Genomic DNA, 16,144 nt, shown 5'->3' with positions numbered 1-16,144 from the left:
GGAAATAATGTGTATTTCTATTTGCGCCTAGTAATCTTTGTGAACTGTCCCCGTTTTTATGGGTTAGAGCCAGAAATAACTAGCTTGCATGTGCGAGGGGAATCTTTACCTTTATATGTGTGTGCATGCGTGTGTGTGTGTGTGTGTGTGTGTGTGTGTGTGTGAGAGAGAGAGAGAGAGAGAGAGAGAGAGAGAGAGAGTTGTAGACAGATTCCTAAACAGCACGTGTATCTCCATGTAAATCTCCTTTTTTCCCTCCCTTGTATATTGAATTGTTGAACCCTTGTTTCAGAATCTTAGGCAATCGGGTGGCGGAGCTGGAGAAAAAACTGAGAACTTTGGAAGTTTCTGGGTTATGGAGTCTCCCAGGTGAGTAGTATTTAGTAAAATGTTCACCCGTGAACCGCAAAAAGGCCGCCCTGCTTGAATCCACACCAATACACTACATTGATACAGGGAATCCTCAACTTACAACAGCTCACCGAGTGACCGACCAAAGTTACAACAGCCCTGAGAACAAGATAAATTTTTAGGACCGTTTTTCACACTGACAACCGCTGTGGCAGCCCCATGGTCACTTAAATTCAGACTGTCGACAACCGACTCACAGTTATGACAATCACAGCACCCGGGTGTGTGTGTGTCGTGTGATCCCTTTTAGTGACCTCCAGACCAGCGGAGTCCATGGTAAAGCCAGCTACACTTAACAATCGTGTTACTCATTGAATAACTGTGCTGATTCACTTAACACTTTATGTGGCTAATTTAAGAACGGCAGTGATCCACTTAACAAATTTGGTGAGAAAAGTAGTGAAATCGGAACAAAACTCATTTAAGCAATTTCTGACTTAACAACCTGAATTTGGAGCATGACTGTGGTCGTAGGTTGAGGGATACCTGTAGTTACTTGTGGTGAATGTAAAGGAGACTTACAATACCTTTTCTAATGTGGGCTTTGCATTTTTGTTTGCGTCATCTTTAACTGGAGACTCCCTTCATCTGAATGTTTCTCCAGAGGAATTTCTAAATTCACCGAAGAGAAGTTTGGATCTTTCAAAGCAAACCTAAGGTGAAAGAGAGGCCACAAACTCTGAATGTCTCGCTCTGTTCTTGTTTTAGATGTCAAACTAACATTTGATATAATAACGGTTTTCTTTCCTTCTTCTTCTTCTTTTTTCCCCCTTGCTGCCTGAAGGCCTGAGCTACAATATCTCAGTGGGATTCGGGAGTAGGTTTCTCCTCGATGTATTTACGCTTTTAGTAACAAACCTTAAGTGTGCACACAAAGTATGTTGTTGCTGGCGCATGTCAGGAAATGGAAAATGTTAGCAGAATGTTTTTTAATGCTCTGTTGCCCGGTTTAAGATATTCGACTCAAGGCAGTCACAAGAGAGATAGAGGATTCCTTGCATAGTTATTTCTAATTGGGAGGAAGTGTAGTAAGGGAAGAAATATTTCTGAATGTAAGAGGTGCAAATGGAAGAGTTGAGGGAGGGAAGGAGGGAGGGAGGGAGGAAAGAAGGAAGGAAGGAAGGAAGGAAGGAAGGAAGGAAAGAAGGCCAGGGAGGGAGGAAGGAAGGAAGGACGATGATAGATAGATGGATAGATAGATAGATTGATAGATATCTCCAGTCTACAACACAGTCCTTTCAGCAGTTCCAAGAAGGCTCCATACCCATTTGTACCACTCAGGTGACCCTGAGAAAACAGAGATAAACCTTTAAGCGGTCTCAATGGCTGTCTAAAAGGATGCAAATGACCAGCTGTCTGCAAGGAGTAGAAATACTTCCATTCCCCTCCATCCAGGGTTGAAGAAGCTTCTTGGATGAGAAGGGAAAGGTCTTCGAAGAAAAACCAGAAACTCCAGTTGCTTCTTGAAAAAAGCATCCCGAGGACACAGACAAAGCTCCAAGCAGCCTCAACGGCTCTCTAAAAAGAGTGCAAATGACCAGTTGTCCTCAAGGAGTATAAATCCTTCCATTCCCCATCATCCAGCCAGAGCTGAAGAAGCTCCTTGGATGAGAAGCGAAACACCTTCAAGGAAAAAACAAGAAAGTCCAGTTGCTTCTTTTTTTAAAAAAAAAAAAAATCACCTTTGGGACCACCAGGATCTGGATGGCTGAGAACCTCCCTAGTTTGGGTTTTTTTAATGAACCTTCTTTCAAACAAAGGATTTTTTCCCTCAGTCCATGGACGCCATTGGAGGCAACGCTCCAACTTCTCAGTCTTCAAAATTTCTTCTGACATGACAGCTGACTAGAGTCTACTAAAGGGAGGAGTTAGTAGAGTAAGGTCACCTGATTGTGCCAAAAATTAATCACCCTCTGCAGCCTGGACTGCTGGAGTTGCGCACTCCATGAATGTACCATTATTTTTCTACCAGAAAGCTCAAAGCTATATTTTTCCAGGGTGATTCATGCTATTTATGTATTTATTTGTGCCACCAGAAAGGAGACTTGATTCTCAGAGGAGAAAGTGCCAATTCTGGGTTGGATAAAGTGCTTGCTCCGACAATTGAGCGAAGAACAGAGGAAGGGAGATGAAAATTAGCACGTTCCTTCTGCTATCGATATCCTGGTTTCATCAGGCTGGGATTGTCTAATCCAGCATTTTGTGACCCTGAAATTCCATCTTTTTGAGCTTTAATACTTGGGTTATTAGATGTGACTTAAGAGTTGATTAAGCTCTGCGCAATTAAACAGAGAGGGAAGAACAGAAGAAGCGAGAAGTATCAAGTAGGACACCCTGGTTTCATCAGGCTGGGGTTATTTAATCTACCATTTTTAACCCTGAAATTCCATCTTGATGCAAAAAGATACTTGGATTATTGGATGTGGGCCTAAGAGTTGTTTAAGTTCTAAGCAATTAAGCAGAGAGGGTTAGAAAGAAAGATTTCTGGTATTAAATAGGACATCCTGGCTTTAAACACTTAACTTTGATTCTTGGTTTTGTTTTGTTTTCATCTCCTTTGGTTTTTGGGCAGGATAAGGGAAGCTAATCTGTTCCTGTCCTATGATTACAGGTGGAAAAGATACTATTACCTTTAGTGAACCAGCTCTTCCTGCCATCCAGAGGTCACAATCGCCATTGCGAGCGTTCATTGAGAAGCCACAACAGAATCGAGAAGGTAAGCATCTGGCGGTCATAATAGCGGTAACGCCAAACATTGGAAAAGCTTCAACGATGACATACAGATGGGAACCAGGCAGTGGTGGGATTCAAATATTGTTGCCACCAGTTTGGTGGGCGTGCTTTGCGCATGTGCACACACTTTGCATGCACACGCGCACCAAATACGCACTTTGCGCAGAGGCAGGAGGCAATCTAACTCGCCTCCTGCAAGCCTGCACGATCCTGGTCGCTTTCAGCAGCTGCCGCACAGCATTATTCTGTGCCACGCAAAGCAGCTGCGCTTCAAATTCAGCAGATAAAAGGTGAGTAGGGGAGCTCGGGCGGGCGGGCGGGCCCAACAGCAGAGCAGTGGAGAGAATCGGTTCCGCCTCCGCTGCTCATCACTCCTACCGGCTCGGCAGAACTGGGCCAAACCGGTTGAATACCATCACTGGAACCGGGTTATCTGAGGGACTGTCTCTCACTGGTCCCATCCACCTGACCAGTGGAGGGATTCAATTTTTTTTTATTATCGGTTCTGTGGGCGTGGCTAGGTGATCATGGCAAGGTGGTCATGTGACAGGGTGTGGCTATGTAGTGTTTCCCCTCCCTTTCGCAGCACCCTCTGTGCCCTGTTTTTGGCCTACTGGGCCTCGGGGAAGTCGCCTGGCGAGGTAGTGGGGATTAGCTGTGCCGTGCGATTTAGATCAGCGAGAAAGGAAGAAATCTGATGATTTCCTGCTTTCTAGCTTATCTAAATCACACGGAAATACTGGTTTGGATGAACCGGTAGCATTTTTTTTTTACTACCGGTTCATGTGAACCGGGTCGAACCGGTAGAATACCACCACTTCACCTGACCCATTAGACTAGATCAGGGGTGTCCAACCTTGGCAACTTTAAGACTTGTGGACTTCAACTCCCAGAATTCCTCAGCCAGCTTTGCTGGCTGAGGAATTCTGGGAGTTGAAGTCCACAAGTCTTAAAGTTGCCAAGGTTGGACACCCCTGGACTAGAGCATCCCCCAAGGAGGTCCATCTGGTGGGATCCAGAAGAAGGACCTTCTCCATGATTGGCTCCCTCCATCTGGAACATCATTCCTCTAGAAACGTCATGCTCCTGTCAGAGTCTGAATCTGTGGGGGGTGGGGAAGAGGAGATGGAACCTGAGCCGACAGAGACTGAGGGGGCAGCTTCATTGGCTGTGGGAGGAAAATGGGGAAGGGCAGGGCCAGTCAGGCCAGGGGTTCAAACGCACTGAACCACTGTCTGGCTCAGCCACAGAAATTTGGGGTTCAGCTGTGGTCATAAGTTCCCCCACCCAATCTCTCTCAACATTTTAAATATTCTGCAGAGCAATTAGCAGGAAATAGCTGTGGATTTCTCGGCTTCCAATGCTTTCTTGTTTTCCCCTGCCTGTTTTTCCTCTGTCACAAATTCTTTCATATTCTAAACTGTAATAATAATCGTTAAAAGGAGCCACACTAATTAATACCCTGGAGATTTCAGAGAGCTGTTCCCAGACCCCGTTTCTTATCTTTTTTTTTTTTCCTTCGGGGTTTGAATAAAATAATGATCCGGGAATCATTAAGGCATTACAGGTCTCCTAATCGCTCAGCTGGGCTCAAGCAAGGCTGGGAAAATAATTTAGGGCCTCGTTGGCTCCAGAAATATTTCAACCAGGTCCTGTCTCCGTTGTCCTGAATGCACAGATTGAGCCCAAAGGAGAGTTAAAATTGGATGGGGAGATTCCACTTGGGATACACGGCATTGGGCTAAGGGTCATAAGGAGGTTATTTCAAAAATTAGAATATTTCTTAGTCATGAAATATGAACTTGCTATGTTTTCCTCCCTCTTCCTCCTCCACGTCTCTTTCTTCTTCTTCCTTTTCCTCCTCTTCCTTCCCCTGCCCCTGTTCCTCTTTCCTCTCCCCCTCCTCTTCCCTCCTCCTCCACTTTCTTCTCCCCTTCCTCCTTCCTCCTTCCCTCTTCCTCCTCCCCCTCCTCCTCCTTTCTTCCCTCTTCCTCTCCTTCTCTTTCTCTTTCTCTTTCTCTTTCTTCTTTCCCCTCCTCTTCCTCCTTCCCTCTGCCTCTCCCTTCTCCTCTTCTTCTTCCTTCCCTCTTCCTCCTCTCCCCTCCTCCTCCTTTCTTCCCTCTTCCTCCCCTCCTCTTTCTCTTCCTTTTCTTCTCTCCTCTTCTTTTTCCTCTTCCTCCTTCCCTTCTCCTCTTCTTCCTCCCCTCCCTTCCTCTCCCTCTCCCTCCTCCTCCTCTCCCTCCTTCCCACTTCCTCCCCTTTCTTCCTCCCTCTTCTCCCCTTTCTCCCCTCCCCCTCTTTTTCTTCCTCCTCCTCATTCTTTTTGCACGCAATATTGTACCTTGCTCTGGTCGATTGTGACCATTTTCCGCTACAATTCAGCCAGGAAAGTAAATATAAAGTTTGTTCTTGGAGGAAAAAAAGGACAGGGGAAATTATTACATTTCAGTCAACTGACCGAGAGGAAGAAAAATCTGTAACTTGATTTGTTTTTAGAGGGACTTGAAAATTCATAGGTGGGATTGCATACCAGTAGTTCTCGTTTAGTGTCTGTTTGTAATGAAAAAGTAACTTTATGACCAGTCCTAGCATTTATGACCTTCGTGGGTCTGTAAAGCAAAGGAAAGCTGTGATAACCTCATAAGCACAGTCCCACTTTCACTTAGCAACCACTTCACTTAACAACCCAAGTTGCCCATCCCAATTACGGTCACTAAATGAGGACCGTCTGTACTGTCTGCGAGGTGACAAATGACCCAGGGCCTTTATTTCTTTACTGTGAGGGAAGAGGACTTTTTCCCCTTCTTTCAAACAGCTAGAAGGATAAGAATTAGGACTGTGCATTGTTCTTCCCCCAAAGGGTAAATGAGGGGTCCCCAATCTTGGCAATTTTAAGACCTGTGGATTTCAACTCCCAGAATTGCTCAACCAGCGTGGGGAATTCTGGGAGCTGAAGTCCCTAGGACTTCAAGCTGCCAAGGTTGGACACCAAGGGTGGGATTCTACCAGTTTGGCATGGTTTGGGCGAACCGGTAGCTCTGAAAATCAGCTGAGAGCAAACTGGTTCACTCCAATGATCAGCTGTTGGGCCCACCCCGGCTGTACTCTGTGCTTTATTTCTGGATTTTGCAGCTCAGCTGCTTCACACGGTACAGCGGATTGCTGTGCGTCAGCTGTTTTACACACAGGGCGTGCAGCAGAAGGTGAGTTGCAAACGCTGCACATGAGCGCAAAGCATGTGCTCGCCAAACCGGTTGTTACACCGGTTGAATCCCAACCCTGTTGGACACCGTGGTCCAAATTTATGCCTATGAAAATTCCTTTATTTTTATCCATTGTTCCTGCTCACTGTCCAGACAGAAACCTTCAATATTCCCATTTTTCTCCTGTAGAAGAAGATCAACCGAGGCCAATCACATGTCCTGCTAAACGAGAACGGACTCTTCCAGAGGAATCTGCTCCCCTTTCAGATGACTCGTGCAGAAACCCAAAGAACAGTTCTCCAGCCAACAATTTCCATTCCTCGTTGCCCCAGCAACTGTCCGAAGAAGACAACACGAGCGGCCCAGAGAAGGACAACGTGGAGCTGGCCGAAGAGCTGTCCACTGTGGAACTGGGGGATGGAGTAACGGAAGATCCGATGGACAGACCTGATGGAAGCCCTGCAGCAGAAGTGGACAGTTTCATTGAAGGGGACTCTCCCTTGTCCAGCCCTCCTGCCTGGAGTTCCAAAGAAGCATCCGAGCTTGAGAAGAAACATCTGGGTGAAAAGCAGACTGTGGAAGAACTGACAGGCGCCCAGGAAAACGGGGTAGCCTTGTGTAGCTGAAAACGACCAAAGGAAATACATGACCATGCTGGATGTTATAGATGCTCCCAAAGTTCATTCTTTCCTCTTCAGCCTTGAGTTACATTCCAAATAAAAGACCTGAAGCTATGAAGGTGGAAGATATGTCTCTTCCTTCTTCTCTTCCTCTTCCTCCTCCTCCTCATTCCTTCTTTTTCCCTTCTTCTCCAACTTCTTTATCTAGCCTTCCTCTTCCTCCTCCTTTGTCCCTTCTCTCTCTCCTTTTTCCCTTCTTCTCTAATCTCCCTATCCATTCTTCTCCTCCTCCTCCTCCTCTTCCTCCCCTCCTCCTCCTCCTTCTCTTCCTCCTCTTCCTCCTCCTCCCCTTCCTCCCCTCCTCCTCCTCCTCCTCTCCTCTTCTTCTCCTCTTTCTTCTTCCTCCTCCTCTTCCAGCCTCTTGGTGAACATTTTGATCTTATTCTCCATTTTAACATTTCTCCACTCAGCCTTTTTTTCCCCCCGGATGCGGATATTGTTCTTCCTGCCAACCCTACAACGCATAACAAAATAAATAAAGGCATAAATACAGTCCTCCTGTAAATATTTACAATAAAGGGATGCCGTGAGATTGGTTAAGATCCTAGATTCTGGCCTCTTCCATTTGCTGTTCCAGTGGGGTTCATCAGAAAGGAGAATATTTGTAGCCCAGGGTTGAAATGAGGGATCCTTGGTGCTCTCTGAGCTTGATGGTTTTTTTTTGTTTTTTTTTTGCAGATGTTTCATTACCAAACCAGGCAACATCATCAGTGCACTAGCAGTGCGCATCTGCAAGAAAACAACCAAGCTCAGAGAACAGCAGAAACCCTGAGCAACAAATATTCTCGTTTGTGATTAACGCTACCACATAGAATGACATAAATAAATCATAGGACTTGGTGTTCCTCCATTTGTTTATGTAATTGCTTCTCTTCCCCACCCCACCCCGTCTCTCTGCAGAACCTATATTTTCTCTCTCTCTCTCTCTCTCTCTCTCTCTCTCTCTCTCTCTCTCTCTCCTCTCCTCTCCCTCTCTCTCCCTCCCTCCTCTCTCTCTCTCTCTCTCTCTCTTTGCAGAACCTCTCTCTCTCTCTCTCTCTCTCTCCTCTCTCCTCTCCCTCTCCCTCTCCCTCCCTCCCTCCCTCCCTCTCTCTCTCTCTTTGCAGAATATATATTTTTGGCATGGTGCCTGCCTGAAAGATTAAGAGATTTAAATGTCAGGAAGAGGGGTGTGTGTGAACATTGGACTCAGTTGAACCGGCAGAATCCGAAACAATAAAATACAGAGGCATCTGTGAGCTAATTTTCCGTTTCTATTTCCTCAGTGCAGACCGAGGTAATATTGAAGAGCAAATTGTTGAAAAGTTTCAGTCAATCAGAATAGAGCTGGGAGGGACCTCAGAGCGTGGATTAATTCCCACCAGAAAATAAGATTTCTTCCAAATCCAGAGAAGTAATTTGCTTGAAGCTTAAGTTTTAGTCTCATGCTAGCTTTATCTTTGGCCAAAGTCAAATTAAACAAGCTGAGTAAAGCACAACCAATAAATCAGAATAAAGCTGGAAGGGACCTTGGAGGTCTTCTAGACCAGCCCCCTCCTCAAGCAGGAGAACCAATATCATTTTCAGACAGGTGGCTATCCAGTCTCTTCTTAAACACCTCCAGGGATGAAGCACCCACAACTTCTGGAGGCAACTTCTGTTCCACTGGTAAATTGTCCTCACTGCTAGGAAGTTTCTCCTTAGTTCCAGGTTGCTTCTCTCCTTGTTGAGTTTCCATCCATTGTTTCTTGTCCTGCCTTCTGGTGCTTTGGAGAATAAATTGACCCCCTCCTCTTTGTGGTATCCCCTCAAATATTAGAAGACTGCTATCATGTCCCCCCAAGTCTTTCTTTTCTCTAGACTAGCCAAACTCAATTCCTGCAACCATGTTTCAGTCTCCAGGCCTTTAATCATCTTAGCGGCTCTTCTCTGCACTTTTTTCCCCCAAAGTCTCAACATCTTATTTGTAATGTGGTGACCAAAACTGGATGCAGTATTCCAGGTGTGGCCTTACTAAGGCTTTATAAAGTGGTACTAATACCTCACGTGGTTTTAATTCTATGCCTCTATTTATCCAACCGAGGATTGTATTGGCCTTTTTGGGCTGCTGGCTCCTATTTTAGCGATCGTCCACCAGGGCTCCAAGGTCAGAATCAGAATCTGAATAAAGCCGGAAGGGGTCTTAAGAGGTCTTCTAGACCAGCCCCCTGCTTGAGCAGGGGATCTCTCGCAGTCCCTCTTGCAGTGACTGTTTTTGAACCTTTGTTTTTTTCTTGCCCAGGTGTAAAATTTTGCTTTTCTCCGTATTAAATTTGGTGGTGGAAAGGGGGGCAGGTTGGGGTAAGGTTGTGTTTCGTTTCCTTTCTGACTCATTAACTTGTGGTCCGTGCCTGAAATGCTGCTCTTTGTGGCCATTTCTCATTTGAAATGCTTTCCATGGGGACAACCAATTAACTTCCAGTAGGAGAGTAGAACTGGAGGGTTTTCTATCCTGAAGAGGGAACCCTCCCACCGACCAATTTCCAATGGTGCCCAAGGGGGGGGGCTTTTTGGTCCCTAGTAGGACTGGGGGGAGCTGTGCAATATTTATCATGGGGGAATCCCGTGGATGTAGCACCGAAAGGAGGCCTGATCCCTGCCTTGTCGTGTTGCATCTGATTTTTTTTTTCTTTCCAAAATAAGAAAACGCATCTCTGGCAGCTTGCCTGGGCTCTGAGCCCTAGAGACAATTTTCCTGCTGGTTTGGGAACCTAAATTGTCTGTAAATGTTCATTTCTCACTCGTGGGCTTGAAGACCAGTTTGGAAGGGAGGATTAATTTAGCAGTAAGAAGCACTTTTTTTTATTTATTTATTTCCCCCGGTTTTGTCAGAATATCTGCTAGGCACGCGCCTAGCTCTTAATCACACGTTTGGGCGGTGTGGAAAGGAGAATAATTGTGAAGAGTGTGAAGTTAATAATAAATAAATAGCAACAGCAACAACAGAGTTGGAAGGGATCTTGGAGGTCTTCTAGCCCAACTCCTTGCTCAGGCAGGTGATCCTATACCTGTGATGGTGAACCTTTGGCACACGTGCCACAGGTGGCACGCAGAGCCATTTGTGCCAGCAGGCAAACTTACCTCAGTGTGCATGTGTGCACCTCACAGCTGATTTTCGGCTGGTTTGAGGCCTTTTTCGGCCTCCCCAAGGCTTGAGGAACGCTTCTGCAGGCTTCTGCAGGCCAAAAACTAGCCCCGTTTCATCACTTCCGGTATTTTCGGAAAAACAGGAAGTGACAAAACGGGGTTAGTTTTCAGCCTACAAAGCCTGCAGAAGCCTTCCTCAAGCCTTTGGGAGGCCAAAAAAGGCCTCAAACCAGGTGAAAATCAGCTGTGAGGCACAGTGTACGTTGGGGGGCAGCATGGGTGGGTGGATTGTGCATGCATGCGTAAGAGGCAGGGAGCGTGCATTGCCTTCTGGGTGCTGGCACACGAGTGTGCAAGCACGCGCACAATTTTTGGCACAGGAGCCCCAAAAGGTTTGCCACTACTGTCCTATACCATTTCAGACAAATGGTTGTTCAATCTCTTCTTAAAAACGAACAACGATGTGGGAGCAAACTTCTGGAGGCAGGTCGTTTCCCCGATTAATTGTCCTCCCTGTTAGGAAGTTTCTCCTTAGTTCCAGGTTGCTTCTCTCCTCGATTAGTTTCCATCCATCCTTTCTCACCTTGCTTTCTGATGCTTTGGAAAATAAGTTGACTCCCTCTTCTTTGTAGGAGCCCCTCAAATGTTGGAACAGGGCGATCGTATCACCTCTAGGCCTTTTTTTCATTAAACTAGACATACCCAATTATATTCTATGCTTCATTGTATTACCTTGAATATAATTAGGCCTGATTATGATTAACAGATCCAGAAGCCTTCAACTTCAGTCGCATGCCATGAAAGCTAAAGTTGACAAGATCGCAGAAAAGAGCCTCCATCGGGCAGAAGTCTCTGAACCACAAAACATGATTTCATTCTGGCTTGTGACTGTCAAGCAGACAACCCCTCTCTTATCCCTCCCAATGCTGTCTTATTTTTCTTGAGGAAGAATCATCTTTTAACGACCTCGCGGGGTGGAGTCGGGGCAGCGGAATGTTTATTGGCCGGATGCCCTTCCTGTCACCAATGCAGAGTTTTTGTTCAGCAGATCTAATCTCAGTGTGCCCAGAGAGAGAAATATCTGCCTCTAGCTAGGATCGAACTCACAGCCTCCTGATTGTGAGGCAAGAGCTCCACCACGAGGCTTGTCCTGAGGAAGAATGATGAAGGCTCAATGCAAGAGGTTGGGAGAAAACATGGAGAAAACTTCAGAACCAGTTAATCATTACAGCCTACCAAAAGTCTCCCAATTTTGCAGAGGATTTTTGTATGCTGGAGCAGAATCAGAGCTCATCTGCTCCCAGAGTTAATTGGCTTCTGGTGTGAAGCTTGCTAAGGTCTCACAAAAGGCACACCAAGTTTGAATCCACACAGATCTGCAACATGAAAAAATCATTCATAACCAACTTGACCATGTGGGTGTCTGTGGAGATTCCCAGCCATCCAGGTCATGGTTATCCCAAAGGTGCTTTTTCAGGAGGCAACTGGACGTTCTGGTTTTTCTTTGAAGATGTTTCACTTCTCATCCAAGAAGCTTTTCCAACTCGGACAAGATGGTGGGGAATAGAAGGATTTATATTCCTTGGTAATTTGCATCCTTTTTAGAGAGTCGTTGAGGCCACTTGGAGGTTTGTCTATGTGATCAGGGTCGGCTGAGTGGTGCAAATGGATGTGGAGCCCACAACACCGTTCCAAGAAGGCTCCACACCCATTTGCACCACTCAGGTAACCCTGGGGACACAGAGATAAACCTCCAAGTGGCCTCAACGACCCTCTAAAAAAGATGCAAATGACCAGCTGCCTGCAAGGAGTATCAATCCTTCTGTTCCCCACCATCCAGTCAGAGCTGAAGAAGCTTCTTGGATGAGAAGCAAAACGTCTCCAAAGAAAAGACGAGAAAGTCCAGTTGCCTCTTGGAAAAAAGCACTTTTTGGACAACAATTTGGGTGCTATAGAAATCAAACCAATCCCCCAAGGCTCAGATATAACCAAGAAACCTAACTCTGTTCTAAATCAACCCCGTGGTATTTTTGGGAAGGGAAAGAATAAGATGCAACCTGAGACACTTTGGGAAAGAGGACTCATCGTAACTTTCCCTGCAGAAGGTTGGAAAGGAGAAAGATGAAACACCAAAATTAAGTGTTGTTTGGCTGCATCCCTCGGTTGGTTCCCACCAAGTCGAAATCGGCTGCTGTTTCCTTTGGAGAGAACAGTTGGGATGAAAACTGCCTGGTCCTGTCCAGATGTTTCCAGAGATTTCATCGAATGTAGTGTGTATTTCTTGCGCTTTAGGAGGCGAAACAACTCTGAGCGCCTCACAAGTTGACAACATCAGGAAAAACAAAAAAAGGATTTCTCTGCGTTTGCAAAACAAAGAAATTTTGATTGAACATTGAGGTTGCCTTGTGGGGTATTTGTATGAATGAGAGTTTACGAGCGTTCTGCTGAGGAAATGATGGTGGTCGGTGGCTGGTTTTGATGTGTGGTTACAAAGAGGGAAAAAAAACCAATTGAGAGACAGACTCTCTTTAAATTGCTTGGCTGATCTCTTGGAGGGGGGCGCTTTAAGTCACATTGTGGGTGGTGCATTTAAGGTTTTTATTTTTATGTTTTGGGGACTTTTCACACAGTCAGATCTCTTATCTTATTATCTTATCTTATGGTATCTCTGGACACCTGCATAACTGAATAAAAGCATTCCTGTCAAACAGACAACAAATGGTCAAAATTGGGAGTGTCCTATCAAATTCTGTACCTGTCAACAGTGGTGTCCCCCAAGGCAGTGTTCTAGGACCAACTGTTTTCATACTCTACATAAATGACCTCTGTGATCATATTAAGAGCAACTGCATTCTCTTCTCTGATGATGTAAAGCTGTTCAATACCACAGACAATAATACTGCCACCCTTCAAAAAGACCTTGACTATGTATCAGAATGGTCAAACAAATGGCAACTTCAAATCTCAACAAATAAATGCTCTGTCTTACATATTGGCAAAACAAATCAGTTCCTGCAACCGTTCTTTGTAAGTTTTTGTTTTGGGTTTGGGTCTGGCTAAATTGTGCAAAATTTGGAAACAATATTTGAATAGGTGTCAGGCATGAAAAAAAAAAACCAGACCCACAACACATTTAACTAATTTATTGCTAAAACCTTATGCATAGTAATCTTCTCTAATGGTCAGCACTTGGTTGGAGTTAAATGAGAATTAAGGGGAGTCAAAAGGGATTGGATTTGTTTGTGACTACATAGTGATTCTAAGCTGATCCCTCTTTTCATCTCCTCCCCCGGCTCTGGCAGTCCTCATACAAAACGTGAGAGCCTCTGTGGCACAGTGGTTAGAGTGCTGTATTGCAGGCCACTTCTGCTGACTATCGGCTGTTCAAATCCCACCAGGCTCCAGGTTGACTCAGCCTTCCTTCCTTCCGAAGTGAGTAAAATGAGGACCCAGAGTGTTGGGGGGCAAGAGGTTGACTCTGTAAACTGCTTAGAGAGGGCTGGAAAAGCACTGTGAAGCAGTATATGTCTAAGTGCTGTTGCTAAGCTGGGAGGAAGGAAGGAAGGAAGGAAGGAAGGAAGGAAGGAAGGAGAACCTTGGTGTCCTAGTGGTTATGCATGCTAACTCTGCCAACTACCAGTAGTTCGATCTTGACCGGCTCAAGGTTGACTCAGCTTTCCATCCTTCCGAGATGGGTAAAATGAGGGCCCAGATTGTTGGACGAGCAAGAGGTTGACTCTGTAAACCGCTTAGGGAGGGCTGGACTGCACTGTAAAGCGGTATATAAGTCTAAGTGCTATTGCTATTGCTATCACACCAGGATAGTCTGGGCCCATGATGGTGAACCTATGGCACACGTGCCACAGGTGGCATGCAGAGCCCTCTCTGTGGGCACATGAGCCGTCACCCCAGCTCAGCTCCACCGTGCATGCCTCTTGCCAGCCAGCTTATTTTTGGGTCTCTACCGCTCATACGCAGGGGACAGGGTGCCTGTGGGAGATGTGTGCACATGCGCAGGGGTGGGGAGAGCATGGGGGTTGTGTGCACATGCGTGGGGGGAGCGCAGGGGTGTGTGCAGTGCTGCCCCCCTGCGCTCCCTGTTTTGGGCCTAGTAGGCTTCCCAGGAGCCTCCTGGGAGCAAAAATAGGCCATGGGGGCCCTCACGCCCTGTTTTTGCTCCCAGGAGGCTGCAGGGAGGCCTACTAGGCCCAAAATAGGGCGTGAGGGGGTCGTGCGCATATGCTGGGAAGGTGAGGGGAGTGCGGGGGGCTCATGTGCGCATGTGTGGGGGGAGCAGGGGGAGCACATGCATGCACAGGGGGTGGGGCAAGCAGGAAGGGGTCGCAAATACATTGCATTATGGGTGCAGGCATGTGTGTATGCTGTGTATGTCGCGCGCGCACACACATACTTTCACCACACAACGACAAAAAGGTTAGCCATCAATGGTCCAGGCGGTGGGTGGGTGAATTAGTTAATTAATTAAAATAATTAATTGCAGTTCATCTATTCCAAACAACTGGTTGCCATTGTTTTAACTGAACAAATACAGACATAAGTCCTGCCAAACTTCATTTCCCAACTATTCCCGTTGGTTTGCATTGTCACTGGCACAACTCCAAATTCATTTTCTAATAGGCCCAAAAACCCGTCAACTTAAATGAATAGCTGCTGACCTAGCTTTAGCTTTTCCGAAACTTGTGTAGCGGAGAACGGGGGAAAAAGAAAGCAACTTTGAAATGAAAAAAAATGTCATTTGCTCCCAGCGGTAACACTGTGTACTTTGAATGCGTTTGGAGCAGCGTAGGAAGAAGACAAGTATTTATATCTGTTGTATAATTAGCATTGCCCAATTTAACCTTAGGAGTTCTGTATTGCAAATATTTCCAAATAGTCTTATTGGGTTGGGGTGGGTTTTTTTTTTTTTTTTTGACACCCTACTTAAATCCTAGATCATGCTTGTAATTGCGCCTAGTGCGAGACAGATAGCGGATTGTGGATCTTAAGTCAAACAAGTTAAGAAGATTAAAAAAGGAAGAAAGAAGCCAAACCGACCCATGTATAAGCAGGATAAAAGAATAGGACTGAAGGTTTAAAATACAAATCGAGTACACACGCCTTTCCAACACAATTTGGCAAAAGCGGTTATCGCTCTCACCCAGCCATCTTCCTCAAAAGGGAAAAGACTAGGAGAGAAAAACCCATTCAATGTATTTTAGGGTGGCAGGGAAACAGAGACCCCCACCTTAGGCAAAAACTTGTGGGGTTCCCTCCCCCTTTTCTTCTTCTTCTTCTTCTTCTTCTTCTTCTTCTTCTTCTTCTTCTTCTTCTTCTTCTTCTTCTTCTTCTTCTTCTTCTTCTTCTTCTTCTTCTTCTTCTTCTTCTTCTTCTTCTTCTCCTCCTCCTCCTCCTCCTCCTCCTCCTCCTCCTCCTCCTCCTCCTCCTCCTCCTCCTCCTCCTCCTCCTTTCTTCTTCTTCTTCTTCTTCCAGATTTTGTGATGGTGATGGTTGTTACTCTTGAGATGCTTTCAAGAGATATGGCACCCTAGAAACAGGATCGGGTAAAGTTTCTATACCCAATTTTTAATACCTAAAAACTGACTCATGGAGTTAAAGCTCCCCCCACATCAATAGATAGATAGATGGATGGATAAGATAGATGATAGATAGATAGATAGATAGATAGATAGATAGATAGATAGATAGATAGATAGATAGACAGACAGAGATAGATGGATGATAGAGAGGATATATAAAGAGAGAGGTCGATAGAGACAGAGAGAGGTTGATAAATGGATGGATGGATAGATAGATATATAGGATAGATAGGTAGGTAGGTAGATAAATAGATAGAAGTAGGTAGGAAGGTAGGTAGATATAGATATAGATAGATGGATGGATGGGTAGATAGATGAGAGAGAGAGATGATAGATAAGAAGATAGAAAGATAAGTAAGTAGGTAGATAGGTAGATAGATATAGATATAGATGATATAGATAAAGCACAAATATG

At 45.5% G+C, this 16,144-nt stretch overlaps 1 protein-coding gene across 2 annotated transcripts in view; it reads left to right on the top strand.

The window, feature by feature from the left end:
- CCDC149 (coiled-coil domain containing 149) overlaps positions 1 to 7,574 on the top strand; it is a 29,137-nt gene extending 21,563 nt beyond the window's left edge. Inside the window, exons 10-12 of one of the 2 annotated variants that reach the window (XM_087963426.1) lie at positions 293 to 369; positions 3,023 to 3,127; positions 6,540 to 7,574. In XM_087963426.1, the coding sequence (XP_087819552.1) occupies positions 293 to 369; positions 3,023 to 3,127; positions 6,540 to 6,973 (616 nt within the window). In that variant the 3' untranslated portion in view covers positions 6,974 to 7,574. Of the gene's footprint in view, positions 1 to 292; positions 370 to 3,022; positions 3,128 to 6,536 lie in introns of both variants that reach the window. The other variant, XM_087963424.1, reaches the window with a different exon arrangement.
- The last annotated feature ends 8,570 nt before the right edge of the window (positions 7,575 to 16,144 follow it).

Source organism: Notechis scutatus, chromosome 4 (assembly GCF_049901735.1).
Source record: "Notechis scutatus isolate UNSWTSFEM ecotype Mainland chromosome 4, rNotScu1.2, whole genome shotgun sequence".
NCBI lineage: Eukaryota > Metazoa > Chordata > Lepidosauria > Squamata > Elapidae > Notechis > Notechis scutatus.
The sequence above is the reverse complement of the archived record's forward strand: the minus strand, read 5'-3'. Positions and strand labels throughout refer to the sequence as shown.